At 36.9% G+C, this 23,932-nt stretch overlaps 1 protein-coding gene across 2 annotated transcripts in view; it reads left to right on the top strand.

Annotated features, from left to right (window-relative positions):
• Nucleotides 1–7,777, top strand: part of LOC147648295 (uncharacterized) — a 46,508-nt gene extending 38,731 nt beyond the window's left edge. For both annotated transcript variants that reach the window (XR_015280487.1, XM_086867998.1), the window contains exon 5: nt 5,388–7,777. Coding sequence is in view for 1 of the 2 variants with exons in the window: in XM_086867998.1 (XP_086724124.1) it covers nt 5,388–5,405 (18 nt within the window). In the remaining variant the exon portion in view is untranslated. The remainder of the gene's footprint in view (nt 1–5,387) is intronic.
• Nucleotides 7,778–23,932: the final 16,155 nt, after the last annotated feature.

Genomic DNA, 23,932 nt, shown 5'->3' with positions numbered 1-23,932 from the left:
ATCCTGTATAATCCTAAATTCTCTATGTGTACAGGACATTGCCCATACATACAGTTTTTCTTTCAATTTTCTTTTAACATTTTAAGTGAAATCATACTTTTCATTCATAATGACTGGTTCTTGTGACATGTATGGATATGAACCTGGGGCATCAGAAGAATGAAAATTCAATAGCCTTGACAATGGGACTGTAGAAATGGTTTTACTTCATAAACCTGGAGATATCCTTTCAGGACCTGAAGGGAGCCTACAAGAAAGGTAAAGGGAGATTATTTACAAAGACATGAAGTGACAGGACAAGAGGAAATGGCTTTTAGTAAAATATTAGATATTAGGGAAAAAAAAGGTTTTCTGTGAAGATGGTGAAGCATAGAAACAGGTTATCCAGAGAAGGTGTGGATGCCCCATCCCTGGAAGACCAGTTTGGATAAAACTCTGAGAAACTTAGACAAGTGAAAGGTGGCCCTGCCCACAGCTGGGCACTAGGAAAGAGATGATCTTTAAGGTCCCTTCCAACAGTGGCCATTCTATGATTCTGTGATCTTTCCTAGGTTGCAATGAATTTGATACCTCTACAGTTCATGATTGAATGTACACTTCTGAGCACAGCAAGTGGAATACTCAGCCACATTGTTTTACAACCTGGATGTTCTTATTTAGTGAGACACCTCAATGCTAGAAATAAATGCTAAGTCATCTGAGCTGAGATCTCTGAACATTTTTATCTGACCTTTCTGAATATAGAAGATAAATGTTTTCAAAAGTGAGAGTCTATGCAACACACAATTCCAGATAGTTTCTTTAATGTCCTGATGTGCCCAAGAGACATTTTCACAAATTGCTATTTTTAGTAATTAAAGAAATCAGTAACTTATTATTTTCACAGTTAGCATCTATTTATGGGTTTTATTTCAATTATCCTTCCTTCATATGCTGCTTAAAGTTTTTACTTGAGACTCAACAAAAGTATTTCCCCATTTGTATAGAAAAAGACATTACAGAAGAATTTTTTGTAACCAGAAGAGTTAATTAACAGACAGTTTCTCATCAATGGACAATAATCTTTGTATGATAATTTTAATGAGTATAGTGCATGTAGGGTAATTCAAAATAAATTTTTATTTGCTTCAGACAATTAATTCCTCCATTTGGATTAGTACTAGTGTTTATTTTCAGTTTAAATTGAGTTTAACTGAAGTTTTATAGTCTGAAAATTCCTAAAATTTTTTAAAAATTATCTTGTGCATATTTTACATCAACAGTCATCTGGCAGTTTGGGGTATTAGCTCTTTCGTACAGGAAACTCATGATGAAGTTAAAACTGTAATAGGTCATCACAGTGAAAGGACTTCCTTTTTCTTTCTTTTTCTTCTGCTGCAGACTCATAATTGCAGACCTGGGATATCCCTCATATTTTGAATTAAATTAGATTGGAACCATTAAAATACCGAGAACACATTCCAAGTGGCTTTTATGCCTGTGGGGAGGGAGAGAGAGAGAGAGAAAGAAGAATCAATGCAATGAAATAAGAGTATACAAATACTTATTAGAATTATTTTAGTTTCTTTTGACAACTAATACGGCCTTAAAACAAAAAGAAGGGAAAGATTCCCCCAAATATTCTGTTCTGGGTAATGTTACCAAGGACTTGAAGCAAGGCTATGTTTCTACCCATGTGTGGAGATCGGCTATTGACATATCCAGATGTAGGAGATGCAGTATATTTTCAGCACTAATGACATGCATGTGGAGATGATGTGCAACATCTTGTAAATCTGCATTAATTCTGAATGTGTTGAGCAGTTTTGTTTACAACTTTATGGTTTTTAGAATAACCTCTGGCTGATGACACCTTGCTGGAATCCCACTTAGGGTAGAAGTTTTCAAGTGTCTGATTATATAGATGATTATGTTCTCTGTACTTAGATCAGGATATACATAAATCATGTTAGTTAAGATCTTAATTAGACAGTAAAAGTAATTTTTTTCTCAGGACATGACTTTTTCTAGGGACTTGATTTTCTCTGTAGGACAAGATTGTTTCATGACCATTTTTGTGTGAGTCAGCTGTCAGTGGACCATGGTTGCATTGCTGTTACCACAAGGTTCATTCCCTATTAAAATATAATCCCCATTAAATATATTCCTGATCTTATTTAAAAGTGTGGTAAAATCATACTATCTCCACACTAGAGCTGCTCTGCAAGGCAGTTACATCACTTTTAAAGTGTGTTCTTTGCTGTTTGTTTCTGTGCACCTCATGTCTCTAAGTTAAATCTGTTCCAGAGGGAATGTGCATTGTTGCTTTAGTGCTATCACTGTGTCTGGTTTGTAGAGATAATAACTTATCTCTAAGTCTGTGGCCCAGTCTCCAGCAGGGCTTTCTATTCCTACACTTAGTGCTCATTGTATAGGGATAAAACCCTTAAGCAATTTAATTACTCTTTTATTTTATATAAACAATATTATGTTGAATTAACACTTTGAACTGAGTGGGAGGTATTCAAATACATACATAAATCTGCCATAAGGAACAGTGCAGCTTTTTCCCATTTTCTACTTCCTTTCTCTACCCAAATAACATTTAATCTGTAGATCAACATCAAAATAAACAGAGCATTAGCTGTCTCAAAAATAATGGATCTTTAGTGTATTTTGTGAAAACAAATGTTCAGGAATTTCTGAAAAGCCATGTAAAATAGTAGCAGCTAGGGGCGGAAAGCTGGAAACAGCTGCATTAGGGACCCACAAGGTTTTGTTGAGCCCCATGTCCTTTTGAATGTTTCAAGTTAAGATTAAAAAAAAAAAAAAAAGAAAAAGAAGAAAAAAAAGAACAGACTTCTGTTGCCTTAACCACCTATTTACAAAATATATTTTAATTGTATAATGTTCCACAATGCTTTTGTGAAAAAAGACATGATTGATCCATGGTTGTAATAGTCTCGGAGTCATAGAAGGTGATATATTTATGTACTGAATTGTAAGGGGTCCATCAGTATCATCAAAATCCAGTTCCTGGCTCTGCACAGGACACCTCAAGAGTCACACTGAGTGTCAGAGAGCATTGTACAGAAGCCTCTTGAGCTCTGTCAGGCTTGGTGCTATAACCACTTCCCTGGGGAACATGTTCCAGAGCCCAATCTCACACATGGGCAAGAGCTTTTTCCATACATCCAACCTAAGCCTCCCTCAACTCAGTTTGATTCTGTTTCTTCAAGTCACTGGTCACCAGAGAGGGAAGATCAGTGCTGCCCCTCCTCTTCCCCTCACAAGGAAGCTGTAACTGCAGTGAGGTCCCCCCTCAGTCTCCTCCAGGCTGAACAGACCAAGTGACCTCAGCCACTCCTCATGAGTCTGACTGGTCTGGTTCATTCAGTTACAGTGTCATCAATTGTTAAGATTCATGGGTCATGGGCAGACAGTATTTGTTAGGAGAACATGTGTAAGGATTAGAAAGTCCATACAAACTAATTCAGAGATGATATATTGATGTTTAAGAGACTTACAAATCACTTTCTTGTGAACTCAGCCTTACTAGTGATTGAATGGTGGTTATTACATGATTTGTGGATGTGAAAGATCAATCCATTCAAATTAGGTGAATTGCCAAATGAATCTCTATGTTTGAAGGAATATCCTCTACTTGCAGTAACAATGTCAACTGAGATCACTTTAAAACCTGGTTTTGAAAAAATAATAAATATTATTTTACTTTATCCTCTAAAATCTCCAAGCTGGTAGAAGTGCATATTTTCAAACTTAGCATAAAATATCTCTAACTTCCTATTGTGACGAGGTAGACACAGCATGGGTCATAATATAACAGGATTGGACAAAATAATTTCTAAAGTATCTGTTACTCTAGTGGATTTGCTTAGCAGGGTAAGGACACTATCCAAGTAATTGAGACAATCACACATTGGTAACTTTAATGCTTGGGTGAAGAAGTGGTATGAGGCCAGAGTGTAGCTTAAATCCCACTTAATTCATTGATCTAAGAAGTTGAAGAGACTTGGAAGGTTCAGAATACTGCTCCTTCTTGCCTGGAGACAAGTTTGAGTTTATGTGAAAAATGGAAGAGTTTTCCTGCAGTTATGAAACATAACTAAATACACCTCATTAGTAACAAAAAACAATAAGACCTCTGTAAAAAAATTTCAAGCAGAAGCAAACATGATACCAGTGACCGATTTCATCAACAACTATTTCCTACAGAATTATTGTTTATCTTGTAAACTCAAAGAAAGAATTATTATGCAATTGATCCTTGGCTTTTTCATTAAATTTATACTCTAACTTAAATGCTCTCACTCAGTATCTCAATTTTATGAAAGCAGTGTTTCTCTACTAAAAGTGATAACTATCATATACAACTAATATTTAATTTATTTTTTTTTTAAGTGTTAAACAAAATTAAGCAACTTCTTTTTCCCTTCTTGATGCTTTCTCTCCTGTTGGCAACCACTGCCTCGGATTGTATTTTCTGTTGAACGCAGTACACATTTCTCATAAAGCCCTCATGTGTGATATCCCATCCATAGTGACCAATCTGGGGACACACTTCCCAGTAAATCTAAAGTCTGCCCAGTTTAAACAAACTGCAGGATGGAAAGCCCCAGGAAGTTTTTTCAGGAAAAAATATGTTAGGAAATTAATTGTATTAGTTGTATGTTAATTTCTCTCAGGGGTTTGCTTAGTGCAGTATTTGAATTTTTATTTTAAATGTGCTTGCTGGAGAACAGGCAATAGGCATGACTAAAATATAACTGTGAGCTATGGAATTTTTGTTACTGACACGTGTGTTGTGTTGAGATAGACATGTTATTACAAATGAGGACTTGACTTCCTCTAGTACATGCAGGGAGGATATTACAGTGCAAGACAGTGCTTTGCAATTTAGATTACATGGGTTTGTTCAGGGTCATTGTATAACAAGACACTTTTCAGCAATTTTCACTCTATCTTAGAGTTGTTGGTGATATCTAATGTATTGTATGCTACCTGCAGATTCATGAATATTTCACATTGAGAGATGAAGTTTTCAGGAAAAAAAAATCTATTTTTTTCCATAAGCGGGGTTTCCTGTCACAAGACCTCTGTTTCTTTATGTGAAAAATCACCTGTCAGCTGCTTTCAAAATTTTTGAGATCTGTTTAAATGTCTTTATATAGGGAGCAAAATGTGCTCCCTAGCATGTTAGAAATTGCCAGGGAAAGAAATTGTGCTACTCAAATAGAGTGGGGGAAGAACTGAAAGGATGCAGGCATACAGTGTTGCTGGAAACATCCTGGAGCTTATAGCAGAAGAGCACTGAAGTGCATGAGCAGGCTGAGCCTCAGGCAGCTCCCCAGAATTTCACAGCACTTCTCTATCTTCTCTGTCTTTAGGTAACTGCTGCCCTTTAGCAATGAGCACAGCACTGCTGGAAAAGTTGGGAAGAAATGGCAGCAAAACCTCGAGAAGAGATTATGAACACAATCTTAGAGAACACCTGAGCAAACTTGACATCCCTAAGTCCTTGGGCCCTGACAGGATGTATCCATGAGAGCCGAGAGATCTGGCAGACACCATCATGAAGCCATTTATGATCATCTTTTAAAGGTCACGGTGGCCAGGAAAGGTGCCTCAGGAGAGAAAGAAAATGTCATCCATGTCTTCAAAAAGGGCAAGAAGGAAGACCCAGGGAACTTCAGCTCAGTGTCTGAAAGGAGAGGGTGCGCTCATTCTGGAGCCATCTCTACCCACATGGAAGACAAGAAGGTGATCAGCATGGATTCACCAAATGGGATAAAGGCCTGAGCAACCTGATCTGGCTCCATGGCTGAGCCTGTTCTGGGCGGGTGGTGAGTGAGGATGGTGAGAGAGGCTGGCAGTGACCTGCCATGCCAAATGTGTTGGCAGATCAGTACCTCACAATTTTAAAACAGCCAGTGATTCTGTTGTGATTTTAACTACTGCAAAATTTGTTTAATTCTGTGTGTTTAAGTAAGACAAATGAAAACCAGTGAAAGTTAGAATTATACAATAATATAGGAGAAGTAAGGGGGAGGGGAAAGTGCATGGCAATAAAAGATTTGTATTTCCATTTAATAGGGCAATTGTTGCTTATCTTTTGGTTTATCTTTGGGGAAAGATCCCTTTCTCCAAGAATTTGTGGAGTGAGATAAGAGAATACTATGAAAAAATAATGATGGCAATTGGATATAGAAATTACTTATAAGGAGGAAGGAAAGAGGAAGTATTCTGGCACAAGAAAAATTCCAGTAACAATTCTCCACAGGCAGAAAATAATTTGTTTGAGTGCATAATTAATAGATTTGTTACAAAAGTACTTAGATTGTGAAATATTGTGAATAGACCTCTTTCTAGATGGATTAAGATTAATGTGCTCTCCAGCAGAGTATGGAACCTTATTGCTCAGTGGAGAGAATTAGTTGCATCTAGATGTGCATGAATTTTTGTTTCTCTTCTCTGTTTTTTCTCTTGCTCATATGGCTTCAGGGGAGAGGATAGGGAAAGTAATACAAAATAGAAGAATGTTTCTAATTTCACCGTGGAATGGTGTCCTTTATCTAAAAGGCATCCAAGCAGTCAAAATTAAATCAGATGGGCAATGAGAGGCTATATACTTCACAGGAATATAAATGGAGGGAAGGCATACAAAACAGTAAAGTTATATACCAGTGCAGTTCAGAGAATCACATATCCAAAATCTAAAAAACTAGATTCAGAGTAAAAAACTTAGAAAACACTAAGATTTAGACTTATTAATTTAAAAATTAATAATTTTCTGTTATGTCTTCAGCACTGGGGCAAGGGAAGAGAAATAATTTGTAATGCCAGAAGAGAAAGAAATAGGAGTGAACAGCTTATTCTGTTTAGTGTTAAGTGGCTCTTCACTGAAAACATTGAAAAGCATTTAGGAAATTTTTCTTCTTCAAGTCATGAGAGAAGTAACTAAAATGTGCTAATGACCACTACTTATCATCACTAGTGGTAAAAATGCACCCTTTTAAAACCAAACGAGCATCAGAAATGCATCAATTATGCAGCTCTTTAATTTTGTATTCAGTTCTGTGAGAGCAGGGGCAACATGAACGATGTTATTTTATGTATCTCTGACCAAGGAAAGTAAGCAAATTAAAACTACTTGTGGCAGGCAAAACAGGGTGATTTTGAAAATGTCTGTCAATAAAGGAAAAGCAGCTGCATTTGTGCCAATAGTTTTGGAATTTTCATCAACATCTGACCATTCCAGTTTCCTAGAGAAGGAAAACTCACATGAGTAAGAAAAAAGAACTATACACGTGAGCTTGCTGATTGTTTCTAGATTCCTGAGAAGGCTTTAGCAGAGCTGCATAATTTTCCCTTATGCAAAAGAACTCAGATTATTTTTAATATCTCTTTTTCACACGTGCATGTTGAATATTATTTTCTCCTCCATGTTCTCCTTTGTAATTTCCCTCCCATTTTTTGTTTAGAAAATCTTAAACTGAGTGGAATTCAATATTTCATATGTATCCCTTTAGACAGAAAGTACAGTTTAAGTCTAGTGGAGGTCTATACCAAAACTTCATATAAAAGAGCATACTTATGAAAATTGTGCTTTTTGCCCATACATGTTTAAACTTGACAGTTAGAGCCAGCCCCTAATTTTTGGTTTTTACCTTTTTCTTGTCTTACCATGTCTCCAGATGTCTTTGAATGGAACAACATTTTAAAATAATATCATGCATGTTAAAAAAACAATATCAGAAATTAAATAATCATTCAACCATGTGCTGTATTTTTGAGTTTTGTCAGCCTTTGGTTGTGTAGTTTGTTGGGAAATGTAGCTATTTATACATTTAGATGACTCTCAAATTTAATTTCTGGGTCTTTCTAGACATTCCCATGTAACATGTCTAAAACATAAAGGAAATACCACAGACAGAAAATTCAGAGTTCATCAGAGGATTTGCTTTAGGTTGCATTTGTCACAGATCAAGCTTGCACAGAATGAGTTCAAGGATCCAGTTTAGGGAGATTTACCAGAAGATATTTTAAGGACAACTTCATTAATGGACTTATGTTGGGGAAATTAAAATTATTCTTTCAATTTTATCTAAAGATATAAACTAGTCAGGAGATGTGGATGACAAGATGAAATTAATTTAAGTTACTTGTGCGATGCTTGGACTCTATTTTGCCCACATTTAGACAACTGTTTAAAACACCCTAAAACTGACTTTTATTGATGTCAGCTGCTCCCAGGGTTCCCCTGTGACTCAGCATATCTTTAGGCTAGTCAGCAAATTATAAGAGATAAGGAAAAAACTTAGCTGACTGCCTGAGCTTAGCTCATGATTTACCCAAAGAAGAAGAAAACAAATCAAGGATGGCTCCTAAGTACTATTACCTTTTTTTGAGAAATACATCCTCAGGTGAAATATGTATTTTTATCATTCTGAAAAGGGTGTTTCTCCTTGTCCCTTTCATGAAAGAAATGGTCAGAAAAATTTAATGCCCTTTTAGACATATCTGAATTTTTTCATATTTGAAACATTCATTGTATTGTTTTTTGGGTTTTTTTTCCAACCCAAAACAGTCTATGATTTGGGAAATTTATTTTCCTTAAGTCATGTAGAAATGAGTCTAAATCATGCCACTGCTATAAAATAGTTCTAATTTTACATCTCTCAGTCCAGATTTTGCTCCTTTTAAGGAGTGTTTCCTTTCTAATTTATGTTTCACAAACTTTAGAAACAGAAGGAAGGGGAAAATGCTTGGGGGTTTCACAACTCACTAGTTTTTGCATTTTAGCCTTATTTTCATGACTGAAGTGTGACCCAAGGCAAGTTTTATACCTCTTCTGTGTATAGATGACTACTTTTATACTTCTTAAACTCTCATAACTGAAGCTTGTAGCTGATCTTTATCTTTAAAGACATTTGAGAGACTTGCACAGTGTTTTAAATAAGCTAAGTAACAATTGATAAAGATTATAGATCATTAAGCTGTAGGGGGGAAAAAAAAGAAAAAGAAAAGAAAAAAATCTGGGGCATTATCACTGTCCCCACCAAGCAGAATCAGATGTGACTCCTAACAGACTTTTATCCAAACAGATCTTACAAACTTTTGATGGAGCAGCTTCTGTGAGTTCCAAATTAGGTATCCTACCAGTGGAGAAGAATGTATGCCTTAAGGCTGAGAAATTTAAGATACAATTTTCCAGAGTATCATCGATATAAATTGCCTTCTGTGAAACCATATATGTTAAATAACCAATCAGTAAATGCAATACTTTTAAAGAAGGGTAATAATGATGGGGATTTTTTTTAGACTATTGCCTTTATGGAAATCTTGAAATATCCTTTTTCACAGAAAACACAAATCGGGAGGAGCTTTCTTTTTTTAATGTCCATATTGAAAATATATTTTCTGATTGTTAAATTGTATGGAATTCACCCTACTGCAAGAATCTGAAAGACCAAATTCACTAGTCCAGGAGTTTCATGTTGTTGTCCTGTTCTGTCTTCTTTCAATAAAATGGAATTTACAGAAAACCGATTCCTTAAAAGGTGGAATGACAATACCTCCTTTGCTCCATCTCTCACTTGGAGATATTTTGCTCTGACTTTTACAATTTAATGAAATTTTCAATTAATACTACATAATAGACAAAAATTAATATGTTTATTCCATAAAATGGCTTGTACCCTAAACTTATATTCATCAAAATTAATTCTGTCTACCTGATTTTCTTGATAAAAGCAAACATTGATCTATGCAAAAGTGTCCATCTTAATCCTACCAATACCTCAGGCTGTTTTGTTAAATCCAAAGTAGCACAATAGTAATATATTGAGTTGAAAATTAGAATAAAAAATAGAAGCATAAGTCATTACAGGAGCTTTGAAATTTTTCTATCTTGTTTGTGAAGTTGTTTTTTTCCAGAGTCAGTCCCTGATTGACTAGCATAATTCAAGTGCATCTTAACTGTTGATCTTTTGAGCTGCGCATTCCAGCTCTGGAACCCCAAGGCAACAAAGAAAAAGAGCTTTCAGGAGTTATATTTTCTATCTCACTCTTCCTAGCATATCTCTCAATTTCCAAAATATGCAATTTAACATTTACTTCAGTTCTGGTTCTGATGCTGCAATGGGATTGTCCAGGGGTGTCTTTATGATGTCTGTATCCCCAGTCGTCTGGTTTATGTTATATATTAAGTTCTGCACCTTTAAGACTGGCTCTGAGAGCAAAGTGGGGGAAGAAGAAGCCACAGTTTGTGTTGAGGAGAAACATCATTGAGGACTGTGGTGTCTGCAGCACAGACAGACAGTGGGACAGAGCTTCTCTTTTATGGTTAGTTAGTTTTATCTAGCTGAGGCAGAGGAGTTCACTGGACTTTTTTTCCTTTTTTCTTGAATCTGTGCAAACCTGCTCTGCACTGAAAAACACCCGGACAAACCCCAGGAGCTCAGGCCTGTGGCCCACTGGGGCCTGGGCCTTGGCACTTTCCAGCACAGAAAGGACTGATAAGAACTGGAGCAGGCCAAGCTACACCACAGGAAAAAGACTTTTCTTCCTGGACTTGCCATCCCATCAAACAGTGAGGGGTTTTATTGTTTAATATTATTTGATTTCTATTAAATAAACAGCTTTTTCCACTTCTCTCCAAAAAAATCTCTTTTTCCCGGACCAGTTAGAAAAAGAAACCATTTAAATTTTACTTTTTTAAGAGAACCCCATTTAGAGGTTCTCTCCCAAATTTGCCCTAAACAAAGAGAAATACAGTTCTTGGCGCCCAACATGGGGCTTGAGAAAGTAGAAAAAACCTGTACAGATTACTAATTGTATTTTAGTTGTACTTCAAATAAAACAGTCAGTAGCCGTGTTGTTTAAATTCATAATGTCTCTTGGAGTGGAGGCCTTCCTGTAGTTCTAGTCCTTAAACTTTTTTTAAGTTTTAATACTTTTACCTCTTTTACAGTAAAGAAGCATACATTAGAATAATTATTATGCTGAGCTATGTGATAGTGATTTGTAGGAAGTTCATAAAACTGCTGAAATTTCTGCAAAGTATGTTTGGCTTATGGTTTCTTTGCCCAACCCTGCCTCCCAGTCCCAGCAGCACATTTTGGAAGTTTATTGGTAATTGCACCCAGTTTGTCAGAAGAAGAGCAGGGGATGAGGCTTTTCAGCCTTTCCTTCTTCTCCTTTAAATCAGTTATGTCTCTTTTTAAAAATATCCAATTTCCCCTGAGTGTTAAGGATACCACTTTCCTGGTAGTTCAGCTGTTAAGCTTCCTCTATATAGTCTACAACTTCCCTAGAATAAAGGCTGAAATATCCAGTGGAACAAAGGAGACTCCTGCCCTAGAAGTAGACCCAAGTGTAAAAAATCCTGAGTAGTGTAGAAAATAGAAGAAAACAAAGCAGACTCTAAAGAAATTTTCTGATCCCTCAGCCTAGGAATTTTCACAGGAACAAATTCAGAACCCAGATGAAGTAGGGAAATATCTGGAAGAGAACTGCTATGATGATTCTAAGGAGAAAAATCTCATTGCAATAAGCTGGGCCCTAGCATATGGTTATCGCACGCTGCTAAATACTGTAGGGCAGGCAGATAAATCAGCAGCTACCCCAGTCACTCAGGCTGCAGCTAAACCAGAGAGTGAGCCTAAGCCAATGTCTGTTGCTCCTACCACAAGAAACATGAAATTCAAAACCAAAACCAATCAAACAGTAAAAAATAATAATAGTGATGTGGGGAAAGGACCCTCAAAACCAGCAATTGACCAAAAATCAGAAAGCACTAGTGAGCCCTTCTTCCTGAAAGACCTTTGTAACCTAAGAAAAGATTGCACTCGACGACCTGATGAATCCATAATTAGTTAGTTAGTCTGTCTGTGGGATGCTGCAGATAAAGCTACAGTTCCAAACAGTACTGAAGTGAAGCATCTAGGGTCCCTGTCACATGGTCCAGTTATTGACCAAAGAATAATGAGGGGGCCATATTTTCATTCTTTTGTCCTTTAAAATTTCTTCTTTGTGATGGTGACCACCCTCAATTTTAAAAGCAGAGTGGGTGCTTAACTACCAAAACTCATTCTAGGATTAGTCAGAAATAATAAAAATTCACTAGAACTCATATATCAAGGGAGGAAGATAATTTTCTATGTGGGTTGGTATGGCTTGCTCAGAAAACTTGTCTGACTACAGAAAAAAAAAAAAAAAAAAAAGAATTATTGGAGAATAAGAAAACACACATGTATGTTCCTTAATAAAATCTAAATTTAATGTCAAGATTTACACTGTCTTTTTATTTTTTATTTTCCATTAACAAATTAACAATCAAAATCTAAAAGTTAAATCTATTAACTCAGAGCTTTGAGAATTAGCTTTTAATCATATTTTGCCTACTAAAGAGCTCACCATTTCCCTGTCCTACGGCCACACTATCTTGCTTATAAAAGCAACGGGACCAAAATTCACTTTTTCAAAAGGATCTTTTTGAAAGGCACCACACTGAAGACAAACTGATCCACACAACTCACGTAAAGCAGAACTGAGTTTGAAGCTTTCAATTTTTTGGTCTAATAGTTATTCCTTACTTGCAATTAAGTTGGCTGTCAGAAATGAAACATTACTTTGAGGATAAGATGGATTATTGACACTGAACTTTCTGTGCTTACCCTGTTCCTAAGCAGTGATATTTAATCTGCTTTTATTTTTCTCCCTGCTTTAATATTTTTCAGAATCATAAAAACAATGTAATAGATTATCCCTCTGTGTAGCTCTTCAGCTGTGTCTGATTTGGTGACTGCCATGAAGAGTCAACAGGGTTTAAATCCATTAAATATTCAGGGGGAAATGTTCTTAACATTTATTAATTTTCCAGCCATTCTTCATCAACAAATTAATCTTTAAAAAAACCATACAAATTTTTGTTTTTGTTATTGCTTTTGGTTTTGTGTCTGTTCTTTTCTGTATCTGACTGATACTGTTGAATTTCTAGAAAAGGAAAGTTAACTCAGCTCATTTACATCATTGGAGGACCTGACTTGAACACCAGTAGCTTGTAATTTTTTTAGCCTAGCTCTTAAATACAAAACTGTGTGAACTGAAAGATGGGGAACAAATTCCTTTTCATTTTTTTTATGATGGATTGAGGTAACAAGGCAACAGAGCAAGAAGCAGTAGCTACCCTTCTGTGAGAGGTCAGGGAGGTATTATATATCTTGTACAGAATATTCGTAATATTAAAGTAATTTTGCTATCCTGTAAGAAAGTAGAATGTTTCCTGTCCTGCATTTACAAGACAATGTGTATTTGTATCATTTGAATGCAAAGTACTGTAAAACAAGCACTTGCTTTATAACAGCGTACAACCAGAGTTTGGATTACAACTATCTCCACACTCTATTCCTGAAATTAGTGTGCTTTCCCCCTTCTCAGGCTTTTGTTCTGCTGTCTAGGTTGGACTTCTCTCATTGTATGCTTTTTACAATTTAACTTTTAACATTATAAATGTACACATTCATGTGTAAATTACTACATAGCAGCATGTCTCCTTTCTGTGTCTGGTATTATACCACAGACACCAGTGAAGTTTGTAGCAGATCTTGCTCTGGGGAAATCAGAGGACAATCAAGATCACCAGTGATAATATTTTCCTTTCTGAAGAGAATATAATTTTTAAATAGGCCACAGTATGTACTATGAATGTTTGGCTTTTGGATAAGTAACCTTTCATTGATAGGAATGGTTAAGAAGAAATACAAAGAACCATGGTGGTTAAGACTGATACATCATTCTCCCATTTGATGACACAGGCCATAAATTTGCATGTACACATGCATACAAATGGAATGAAGTATCTGCTTATCTAGTAAAGCTATCTTAGCTTATCTGATACTTATGCTGATACATACATCTTTACATTTTTTTCTCTCGGGAAATAAAAGCTTGACTTTGGTACTAGATGGCAGCTCCTCAGCAGAATGGGTTGGAGGTCTGCCTTCCATCATTACATCGTGGCTAATGGAGCATTGTTATTGATCTTCTTTTTAAGAGTGTTTGATATCCATTTATCTTGAGGGATGTATTACTTGGATTTGAAGCACAGATATTTCTCCTCTGAAAATGCAAAAAAGATTCTCATAAATCTCAGATTTAAAAAAAAAAAAAAAATTGATACAGTGATATCTTTAACTAGTACATCAGTAATTTTTTCCAGTAACATGACTATCCTATAAACCTGAATTTTTCCTTAGTGAACTTCTTTCTTTCTTTGTCAAATCTTTGGACAGTTCAGGTTGTCAGGAACCTAAGGATATTGCTCATCCAACACTCAACTGCAATAGCAGATTTCCTGGTGAAACTCAGACCAGGTTACCCAGCATATGGGTTTGACTCTATTCAAGGATAGTGGGACGGGGATTTCCTGATAAACCTTCTTGTTGCCTGAATATGGGAAAGCTCATTCTTGCCCTCTGAGGATTTTGACTTTAAAGCCCTGCCAGCTTCTCTGAGTTCCGTGGCCATTCAAAACTGCCTCCCTGGGATCCAATTGACCATCTTCCTCAGCAAGCTAAACTTTTTATGAACATTCTGGTCTTTGCTACTTGCTTTTACTTTGTCTTTCCTTACAAAAGAATTCAATTTTACTTCTGTTCATTCAGGACTTCGATAATGTTCTTCTGCTCCAAGTCAATATTGTATTTTGTGTTAAACAAACAGACACATGCATATGTAAAGTTCTGCTTTCTCTCTCAGTATCAACCTCCCAGCGTCCCCAAGTTATTGCCAAGACCAGCCAGGTCAAACACATCCAAAAGGACCGTTAAGCAATACTCTCTAAAATGCCTTTTATAAAATTTATTTATTTTTTTAAAAATTAATGACAGCTTCATTTGTAATCTTGAGCGATCTCATTCTCAGGATTTGTGAAAGGAGAGATGTTTTTATGAGCAGACTCATCTTCCCACTGTCTGAAAATGGTCTGCCCTGTTTATGGAATGTGTTTTTCTTTTTTTCTGCTATCTTCTACTTCTCAGGAAGTAATTCTCTCACTGTAATAAGAGATTATAAGGGCCCACTTTGAATATTCTGTTTGCATTTGCATTAAAAATTACATAAGTATGCAATAAATAAACTTCTTTAATAATGATAAACAGAGATTAAAACTCCTGTATACTGGAATTTTGTCAGGTAAATAATGCAGTCTTATAACTTTCAGTAAATTCTGGGGGCTTTTTGTTTGGCTGGATTTTGGTTTGGTTTGGGTTTTTTTATGAGTTTTTGTGGGTTTTTTAGTGGGTTTTTTAGAGAAATCCATGGGGATTATAAAATAATCCTGTCTTTGAATGATATTCTGGAAATGGAACATACTGAAAATGCCAAGAAGGGTTATGGGTTTGGTTGTTTGTTTTTTTTTTCATGGAAAATGACAGTATCTCTTACTAGTTTCATTGAAGATATGAATTATTTTGAGATATTACATTCAAGATAGGATAGCACTTCAAAAAATGCAATTTGTCAGTTTTGTTAATTTTAATGAAAGGTTAGGAAAGGCTTTTGTACTTAACTCACATAGACTAGCAAAGCAGTAGAATTTGTTCAGGAGTGTAAAAACTACTTCAAAAAAAATATTGTTTTCTAAATAGACAGTGAAACTCCCTTTTAAGAAAAACTGATCCACTTGGTTAATGTAATTTTTCTGGTCGTTATGAATAGTATTAAGAATAGTAGTTTTAGGCTTATTTTTCAGTGGAATATTGATCAAGTCTCATATTTTCTTATCTTGGGGCTCCATTAGTAAAACCTGGAAGGCTACAACTTCATGGGGGGAGCTGCAAGGAAAATGGAAGATGTTTTCATGTTGTGACCCAGGCTTTGGGGTGGCTTTGGGGTTCCAAAGCATGATGGTGATGCTGATGCTGAATTATCTAGGACCATTAATAAACTTTTTAACAAAATCTGTAAGCAGGTGATTGATGTAATTGTGGAATATTTTGAGGGCTATATCCAATGTGCTGTTACAAGGGTTTACAAGTGAATGTACAGCACTGTGGATGAGCATGGTGACAGCACACCTCTGAGATGAAGAGTTGAAGATCAACTGCACAGTTATAATGGTTGTTAACTGGGGTGAAAATAGCATTGCCCAGCATGTCAGGTGAAGTGGAAGAAAATGTTTGTTCAGAGTGTCTCATTGGCAACAGGCTGCAATATACAAAAATATGATATTCCTGAAACACTACATGGGAGGAAACTCCATGGGAAACCAGAACGTGTGTGAGGTAAATGGGTACACTATTACAAAAACATCGCATGTTAAAATACAAAATCAAATTGTAATTAGTCATCATGATTAAAAAAGATAAACCATCAAGATGTGTGAGATAGCAGATGAACCCATCAGTAAGAATATCTTTAAAGAGTAAAGTGGACAGCTGAGGCAGAAAGCTGAAGTAGGATTTTGCCTTCTGTGTTCTCTCATTAACTCCTAAGCCTGTAGTGCAAACTTTGATCTGTTTTAACTCTGTCATCTTCTGAAGAAGTGCAACAGTGGTATTTTTAATATAACCAAAGGTATTTTTAAAACATCTTAGGGTTTTCAGGTCTGGTGCATGTGTACTTCAGTTACCAAGGGGAATGAACAAAAAGCCTTGTACTAATAGAAGTAGACCTGTTGGTACAAGAAGGGACAGTACCATGGCTGAGTGAGACACAAGAGGCTCTGGTAATATGGCCTAATGAGACACAAGCTGCCTTGCATATTCAGCAGTGAAAAACTAGACAGGTCATTTTCCCCTTCTTCTAAGAGATGCCTTCCCTGTGGAAAAGATTTTTAAAGACAAATGCCATCAAAAGTGAGAGATAATCTGTTCTGCTGGTTTCTGCTCCAAATACATGACTACTTTGTCTTCAAGACCAGCAAACCAGAAACCTGGTTTCGTCTTTGTTTTTATTGTCTTACCTCATAACATAGAGAAGAGTTTTAAAGAAAATCCTTTTCACCTAAAAATTAATATTACATATAGCTCACCTAACTTTTTCTAAAGTTTCTAGAAAACTATCACAGGTGTGTTCCTAGCTGTGACTTAAATAGTCTTCCATATCAAGTTGCCTCGTGGGTGATTCCTCTCCTTTTGAAAACATCTTCCATTTCAAGTTGTTTAACAGCTCAGCTCAGGATGCCAGATATTTCTAGACAGATAAGAAATACACTTTTTTTAAGGGTAAAGATTTTAGTTTAACTAACTAAAAATTGTCAAGTTTGATGATTACAGAATGTAATGCATGTTTTTGTAGCTTTCATCCAGTATGCATTAGTTGTGTATGTAGGAGAATGTATGTATGTTATGTATGTACCTCTAAGGATTGCTAACCATGACAGTGAGGCCAGCTGAGTCCAGCAGTTGAGAGAACACAACAAAAGGCATAAGAGGAGAAGGGAACAGATTTGAAAGCCCCCAAAAGAAGCCAAGTTTTTATTTCCTTCCTTTGTTGAGATGATACATTGTTTTTAGATATTTTAATAATCATGCAATCTAGCTGGTAGCCATCTGACGAATACATGAAGTAGCTTATTCAAGTTGCTGGTTTTCTTTCACTCTCTTTTTTATTTCTTCTGGAAAAAGCTCTTTAAAATTTTATGGATGGTAGAGAAGGAAGTGCTTAATTTCTCTTTAGTACATATATTGTTGCTTCCTTATAATTATTTATATGGCTTTTTTTTGGTGAAATCTTGTTATGATTGTGTATACATTGTGCTTCTGAAATGGTATCTGAGCATTTTGTGACTGCTGGCAGACTCCTCAGAGCAAACTTATAAGGTTTAAATTTATTAGTTTTAAGGTTTATAAACTTAAATTTAAGGTTTGTTTGCATACCTGAGACAGAAAAGCTGAGGGTTAAGCATGGTGGATAGTCCACATGATAATGCATTTGTGTTTAGAGCAAAATGCTTGAATTTCTTTTATTGTGTTTAAAGTAACATTATTTGAATGTCTCTGGGGTACTGTTCAAGTGAAGTCTTTGTGGAGGATTATAGTTTTACAAACTGACACAGACCTATGCAGCACAAATTCAAGGGATTGTTTTTCATCATTGTGCACTGACAGGAAGATCAGACAACATCTTCAGACAGAGCTGCAAGGACAGCACAAGAATTCTTGATTCTGCTGATGCATATATTTGACTCTTGGAATTTCCTTGGTATTAGTTGTGTGTATATATATGTGCAGATATATTAGTTGATGTCAGACACATCTGCTTCACGTGCTGAAATTCAACAAAAGTACTCTGCAGCTTGGTGCTCAACAGCTCATGTTCTATGGACATCAGTGTTGAGCAGTGTACCTCAGAGTTTGTAGTGGGACTGGTGCTATTTCACATCTTCATTAATAATAACATAGATGAAGGGATTGAGAGCACCCTCCACAAATTTTCAGACAGCCCCAAGCTGAGTAGTGGTGTTTACACTCCTGAAGGATGGGATGGTGTCCAGAGGGTGCTGCCCCTGTGTTGGGGCGACCCCAATATTGACATAGCCTGGAGGATGAACAGATCAAGAGCAGCCCTGTGAGTAGGGCTTGGGTTTGCTGGTAGATGAGAGGCTGGATGTGACCCAGCAATGTGCACTCACAGCACAGAAAGCAAATTCTATCCTGGGCTGCGTCAAAAGGTGGAAAGGAACAAAATGGGGAAAAGGACAAAACCAGGGAGAGGAGAGGGATGGTGTTGCAAAGCTTGAGGAAGCAAGCATTGCTGGGATCACTCAATCTGCTCCATGAGGTGTCAACTACAATGAACCACACATGTAAAGTCTCTATGCCATGAGGAATAAACAAGAGGAGTCTGAAGCTTTTTCTCAATCTGAGAAATTTGATATCACTGGCATAAGTGAAATCTTGTGGGATGAGTCCTGTGACTGGAGCGCAATGTTGAAGGGCTACAGGCTCTTCAGGAGGAATAGGAAGGGCAGGTGAGGCAGGGGGTGGCAGGTGTACATAATGGAAAGCTGGAATGTATGGAACTTATAGTTGGGGATGACATGGTTGAGACCCTCTGGGTAAGGATTAAGTGCAAAACAAATACTGTTTATATCATTGTGAGAGTCTAGAGCACCCAGCCAGGATGACGGCACTGACAAAATATTCTTTGAGAAGCTAAACACACCTCTAAATCAGCAGCCCTTGTTCTTATGGGAGACTTCAACTTGCTAGATGTTTACTGGGATCATCATACAGCTTGAAAAAACAGGTCCAGAGATTCCTAAAAGACACAGATGACTGCTTCATGATGCAGTTACTAAGAAAGCTGACTTGATTTATTGCCTGTTAACAGAGAGGGTCTCATGAGTGAAGTCATGATTGGTGTCTGTCTTGGCCACAGCAACCATGAAGCAACCAAGTTTAAAATCTCCATTGACAGGAGGAAACGTACCAAGAGACTTCAAACCTGGACACGAGGACAGTTGGCTCCAGGCTAATCAGAGAACTAGCAAGTAAGGTCAAAGTAAGACAAATGGTTTTGATTATGTTTGGGTTCTGCAATGCAGGTCATTTCTCAAGCACCACCTCCTAATGGCACAGGGTCAGGCAATTCCAGAAAGTTGGAAGTCAAGCAGATGAAACAGAAATCCAGCTTGGATGAGCAGGAATCTTTCTTTTGACGTTAGGCAAAAAATGAAGGTGTATCCTCAGTGGAAGTAAGGTCAGGTGATGTGGGAGGAATACAGAGCTTCTATTTCCATTGTAGGGAAAATGTTGTGCAACCAAAGCTTGGCTGGAGTTGAAGCTGGCCAGGACTATGGGGAACAATAGATTCTTTAGATACATAAATGGCAAAAGACAATGCACAAATGGACCAGCTCATTAGGGGATAAGGATGGTCACCTTACAAATAGGAAAACAGACAAGAGATGTTTAATGCTTTCTTTGTCTCTGTCCTCAACACCAATGATGATCTAAGGAGGTCCCAGCACCCTAAACTGGAGCACTATGGCTGTGAGAGTGATGAAATCCCAATAGACCCTGATGTTGTGAGGGACCTGCTGCTCCATCTGGATCCCTACAAATCTATAGGGCCTGATGGTATTTATCCAAGAGCACTGAATGAGCTGGATAATGTCATCCCAAAGACTTAATGATTTATGAGTATTCTTGGGAGTCCAGAGAAATCCCAGATGACTGATAGGTGGCTAATGTTGTCTGGATTTTCAAAAAAGGCAAGAACTACAGACCTGTCAGTCTCACTTCAGTGCTTGGTAAAGTTATGGTGAAGATTATTCTAGAAGATATTGAAAATCAATGAAAAAGAAAAAAACCAAACAAGATATTGAAAGACAATGAAGGCATTGGTCACACCCAACATGGCTTCAAGAGGGGAGAGTCCTGTTTGTCAAATCAAATTTCCTTTTATGAAAAGATAACCCACTCAGCTGATCAAGGATTTCACTCATGAGACCCTCTCTGTTAACAGGCAATCTTTTGGATTTCAGTAAAGCTTTTGATACTTTGTCTCACAGGATGTCCTGGACAAGGTGTCCAGCACACTGCTGGATAAATGCATCATGTGATGGCTGAGCACCTGGCTCACGGGTGGGGTTTAGATTAGAGATCCCATGAAGCTGCTTACTCATTCTCTTTGCTTCTGGTGGGATGGAGAGAAGGATCAAAATAAAAGATAAAAGCCATGTGTTGAGATAATATTTACTAACTGAACGGAAATAAAGCTTAATCATCATCATCATAAGAAAATGAGAGAAAAGAATAAACCAAAGATAGATGGGTGATGCAATACCATAACTCTTCATTCACTGGGCCAGCTGGTCTCCAAGCAACAATCCACAGCTCCTGCCAATTCCCCCCAGTCTATGTCCAGGGCATGATGTGGAATCTCGCTTTGACCAGTTCAGGTCACCTGCTCCCCAGCTTCTTGTGCCTGCTTGTTGGCAGGGCATGGGGTATTAAACAATTCTTCATTTGGAGTAAGCACTGCTTGTCAACAACTAAAATATCAGTATGTTAACATTATTTTCATACTGAAACCAAAACACAGGACTCTACCTGCTACTAGAAAGAAAACTAACTCTAGCCTAACCAAAAAGAGGACAAACGGAAAATAAACACAAGATTTTATTTTCCCAATAAGGATAAGATTTTACTTTATGCCATCACTTTCTAGATTGTCTTAATATATTTTCATTTCCATATTGTGCATTACTCCCCCAAGAAGAGAAACTTCTGCATTATGCATTATTTGATCTGTCAAGAGTTTGTGGAAGAAATGTTTAGAGAGCTCCCTCTCCTAGCAGGGAGAGTTAAAGGTGGTCATGACAGCACATATAGCAGCATTAATTTTCCTTAATTCTCAACAATTTCCCAAGTTTTCTATCCAAATTTTGGCCTCTGGAAAGAAAGAATAAAAGAAGAATGGTCTTGCCCCCTCTTTTCAGAAATTTAATTTCATACAACACTTCTTTCCTCTGCTATCTGGCAATGTTTGTTTAATGTCTTAGTTTATTTAGTGTCAAGCTTTGTCAGGGTGTGAATCTCAGTATCTCACAGTGATAACAGCTAGGATTATCTATCATCATGCATTTATTCAGCTTTATTAATATGTTATGAGATTTTTGTTATTATTTCCCTGTTTAACTTCTTTTGAGACTTATACTGGCATTGCTCAAAAATGCTGCTTGTAAAATAGCAAACGCAGGTCCAGCAAAAAAAAACCAACAAACCTCCCAAGCTCCATCAAAACCCAGCCAAAAGCAAAATAAACTTTTTTTTTTTTTTTAATTTTTATTTGGACAGTACATGTAAGCCCCATTTTTTCATAAAACATGAATGCTCGACATTTTTCAAGGACTGCGTTATCTTTTTGTACTCACTGCCTTGTGTTTCAGAACAACACAAGAAGGAGACAGAATTTGTACATCATTTCTGGAGCTTGAAAAAACTGCCTTGGGGGTGAAAGCATATCTAGGTGATACTAGGTAAGTGCTAGAAGCAGCAGTTTCAGAGGACCTGGGTCAGAAGAAAATGTTATGTATACCTTTTGTACCTCTTCTATAGCTGCCAAAACTCTTTAGGCATTTTACAAAAGAATGGGACTTGTTATTGGCTCTAATCTAATCAAGTGAAAAAGATGCAGCAGGAGTACATTCTCAGAGTTCAGATTATAAAGTTGTTTCTCATACCACACTTTAGATTCAGGTCACGGTAATGGTTCTCCAGGGTTTTCTATCAAAAATCAGGCATCTGGCCTGCAGACAAGAAAAAAGACATCTACCCTTTAAGATGTGAATGACTTTTTCAGGAAAATGCAGAAAAAAATGCTCCTTGGCTGTGTTTACTTCACAGATGGAGGAGCTGGACCACCCTGCAGCTCTGGGGTGAGTTCAGCTGCAGTGCTAGGAGCTCAGCAGTGAGTTTGCAGGCTTCTTTTCATTTGGGAAAGCAAGTACTCTTTCCTCTCCCAGGTGGAAACATCTGCAGCAAGATGAGAAGAAGTCAGAACCCAATGTCACAACCACTGCTGCAGTCAGAAAACATTTCCAGGTGCACCCATGTGCTCTTAGGGGCCAAATATTAAGTGACAGAAGTGTGTGTTGAGCTGCACATAATAATTGAGGATTACGAGAAGGAGAAATGTAAATTAAATCCTTTGCTGTGACAGCTGAATAGGTGTAAATTTACATCTCATATGATTTAAAGTTATTTCCAATAAGATATTGCTGTACAGACAAGGAGTTAAACTGTGCTTGTTGTCAAAGCATGTTCATAGAAATGCCAGTATTTTATAAAAAAATGGAAAATGTTAGAAATATCTTTTTTTATTTCTTTGAAAGTTACCCATCCAAGAAAATATTTTTCCTTTGAGGGAAAAGAGCTGCTACCGGATCCAGAATACTCACTTTGACCTAAAAGGAGGAGCAAAAGAAGAATATTATTTCACTTAATGCCTTTCAAAATATCAGCCAAAATATTTACTAAATTCTGTTATACTACTAAAAAAGAAATAAAGATAAAGAATAAAGCAGCAAATTTCAGTGACCTTGCAATGTTGTCTTTTTCTTAACCTGGAAATGAAATTCAACATTATTTTAGTAAGGAGGTAATATAAAAGTTGATTTTTATTTGAAGGCATTCAGGAGAAGTTATGGAAAGGTGTACACAAAAGCCCACCTTCCCAAAGATAAGTACATTTTTTTAAGTTTTAGGAAATTAGCATAATTGATAAAAAGCATCAGTTAGAAAGACAAGTGGTGGTGTAATTCTACCTCCCTCCTGAGTCAAGCTCCTCCTCTGGAGTACCCCCCCGCCTTGGCACTGGCTGTACTTTGTATTGAAAATGTGCTTTGAAGAGCTGTTCCTCAACCTTGGTAGCAAGGAGGAACCAAGGCAGCACCGGGGCCTTGTACCCCCTGGGGCTTGGACCTATGGAACTTGTTTTGTCTTTCTACCTAGGGAAATGACATGGAAAAGTACAGGGAAAACTAGCTACTAATGCAATAGGCTACAGAGCTACAAATATATGTGTAAAAAATACAGAGAATGTAGAAAAAAAAAATGCAAAAACCAAATGGCATCAGTAACAGACAAATTGTTCCATCAAACTCTGTTATAACTTTGCAATTTCCATATTGTGAAGGAATAGCTCATGGCAAAGATGAGCTTTTCATCATTTTTGAAAAAGCTGATGCTTTTTCAGAAAAGCATCAGTAAAAGCAAGAGAAGTCATAGATCAGAGAGTTGGACTCCTGCTCTTAAAGAGGGCTCTTATGATCAGAAGAGTTAATCTCTGCAAATGTTTTGAAGAGCTCCAGATTTATTCTTCCTTACTGGCTGTTGTGAAAAGTTTGCTTCTCTTTTTCAGGTCAGAGTCTATCTTAACAGATGTTCCCTTTCTGTTGTCTTTTGCTAGATCTATAGGT

This window comes from Cyanistes caeruleus, chromosome Z, assembly GCF_971803275.1.
Source record: "Cyanistes caeruleus chromosome Z, bCyaCae1.hap1.1, whole genome shotgun sequence".
In the NCBI taxonomy this organism is placed as follows: Eukaryota; Metazoa; Chordata; class Aves; order Passeriformes; family Paridae; genus Cyanistes; species Cyanistes caeruleus.
This window is presented reverse-complemented; position numbering and strand designations above follow the sequence as displayed.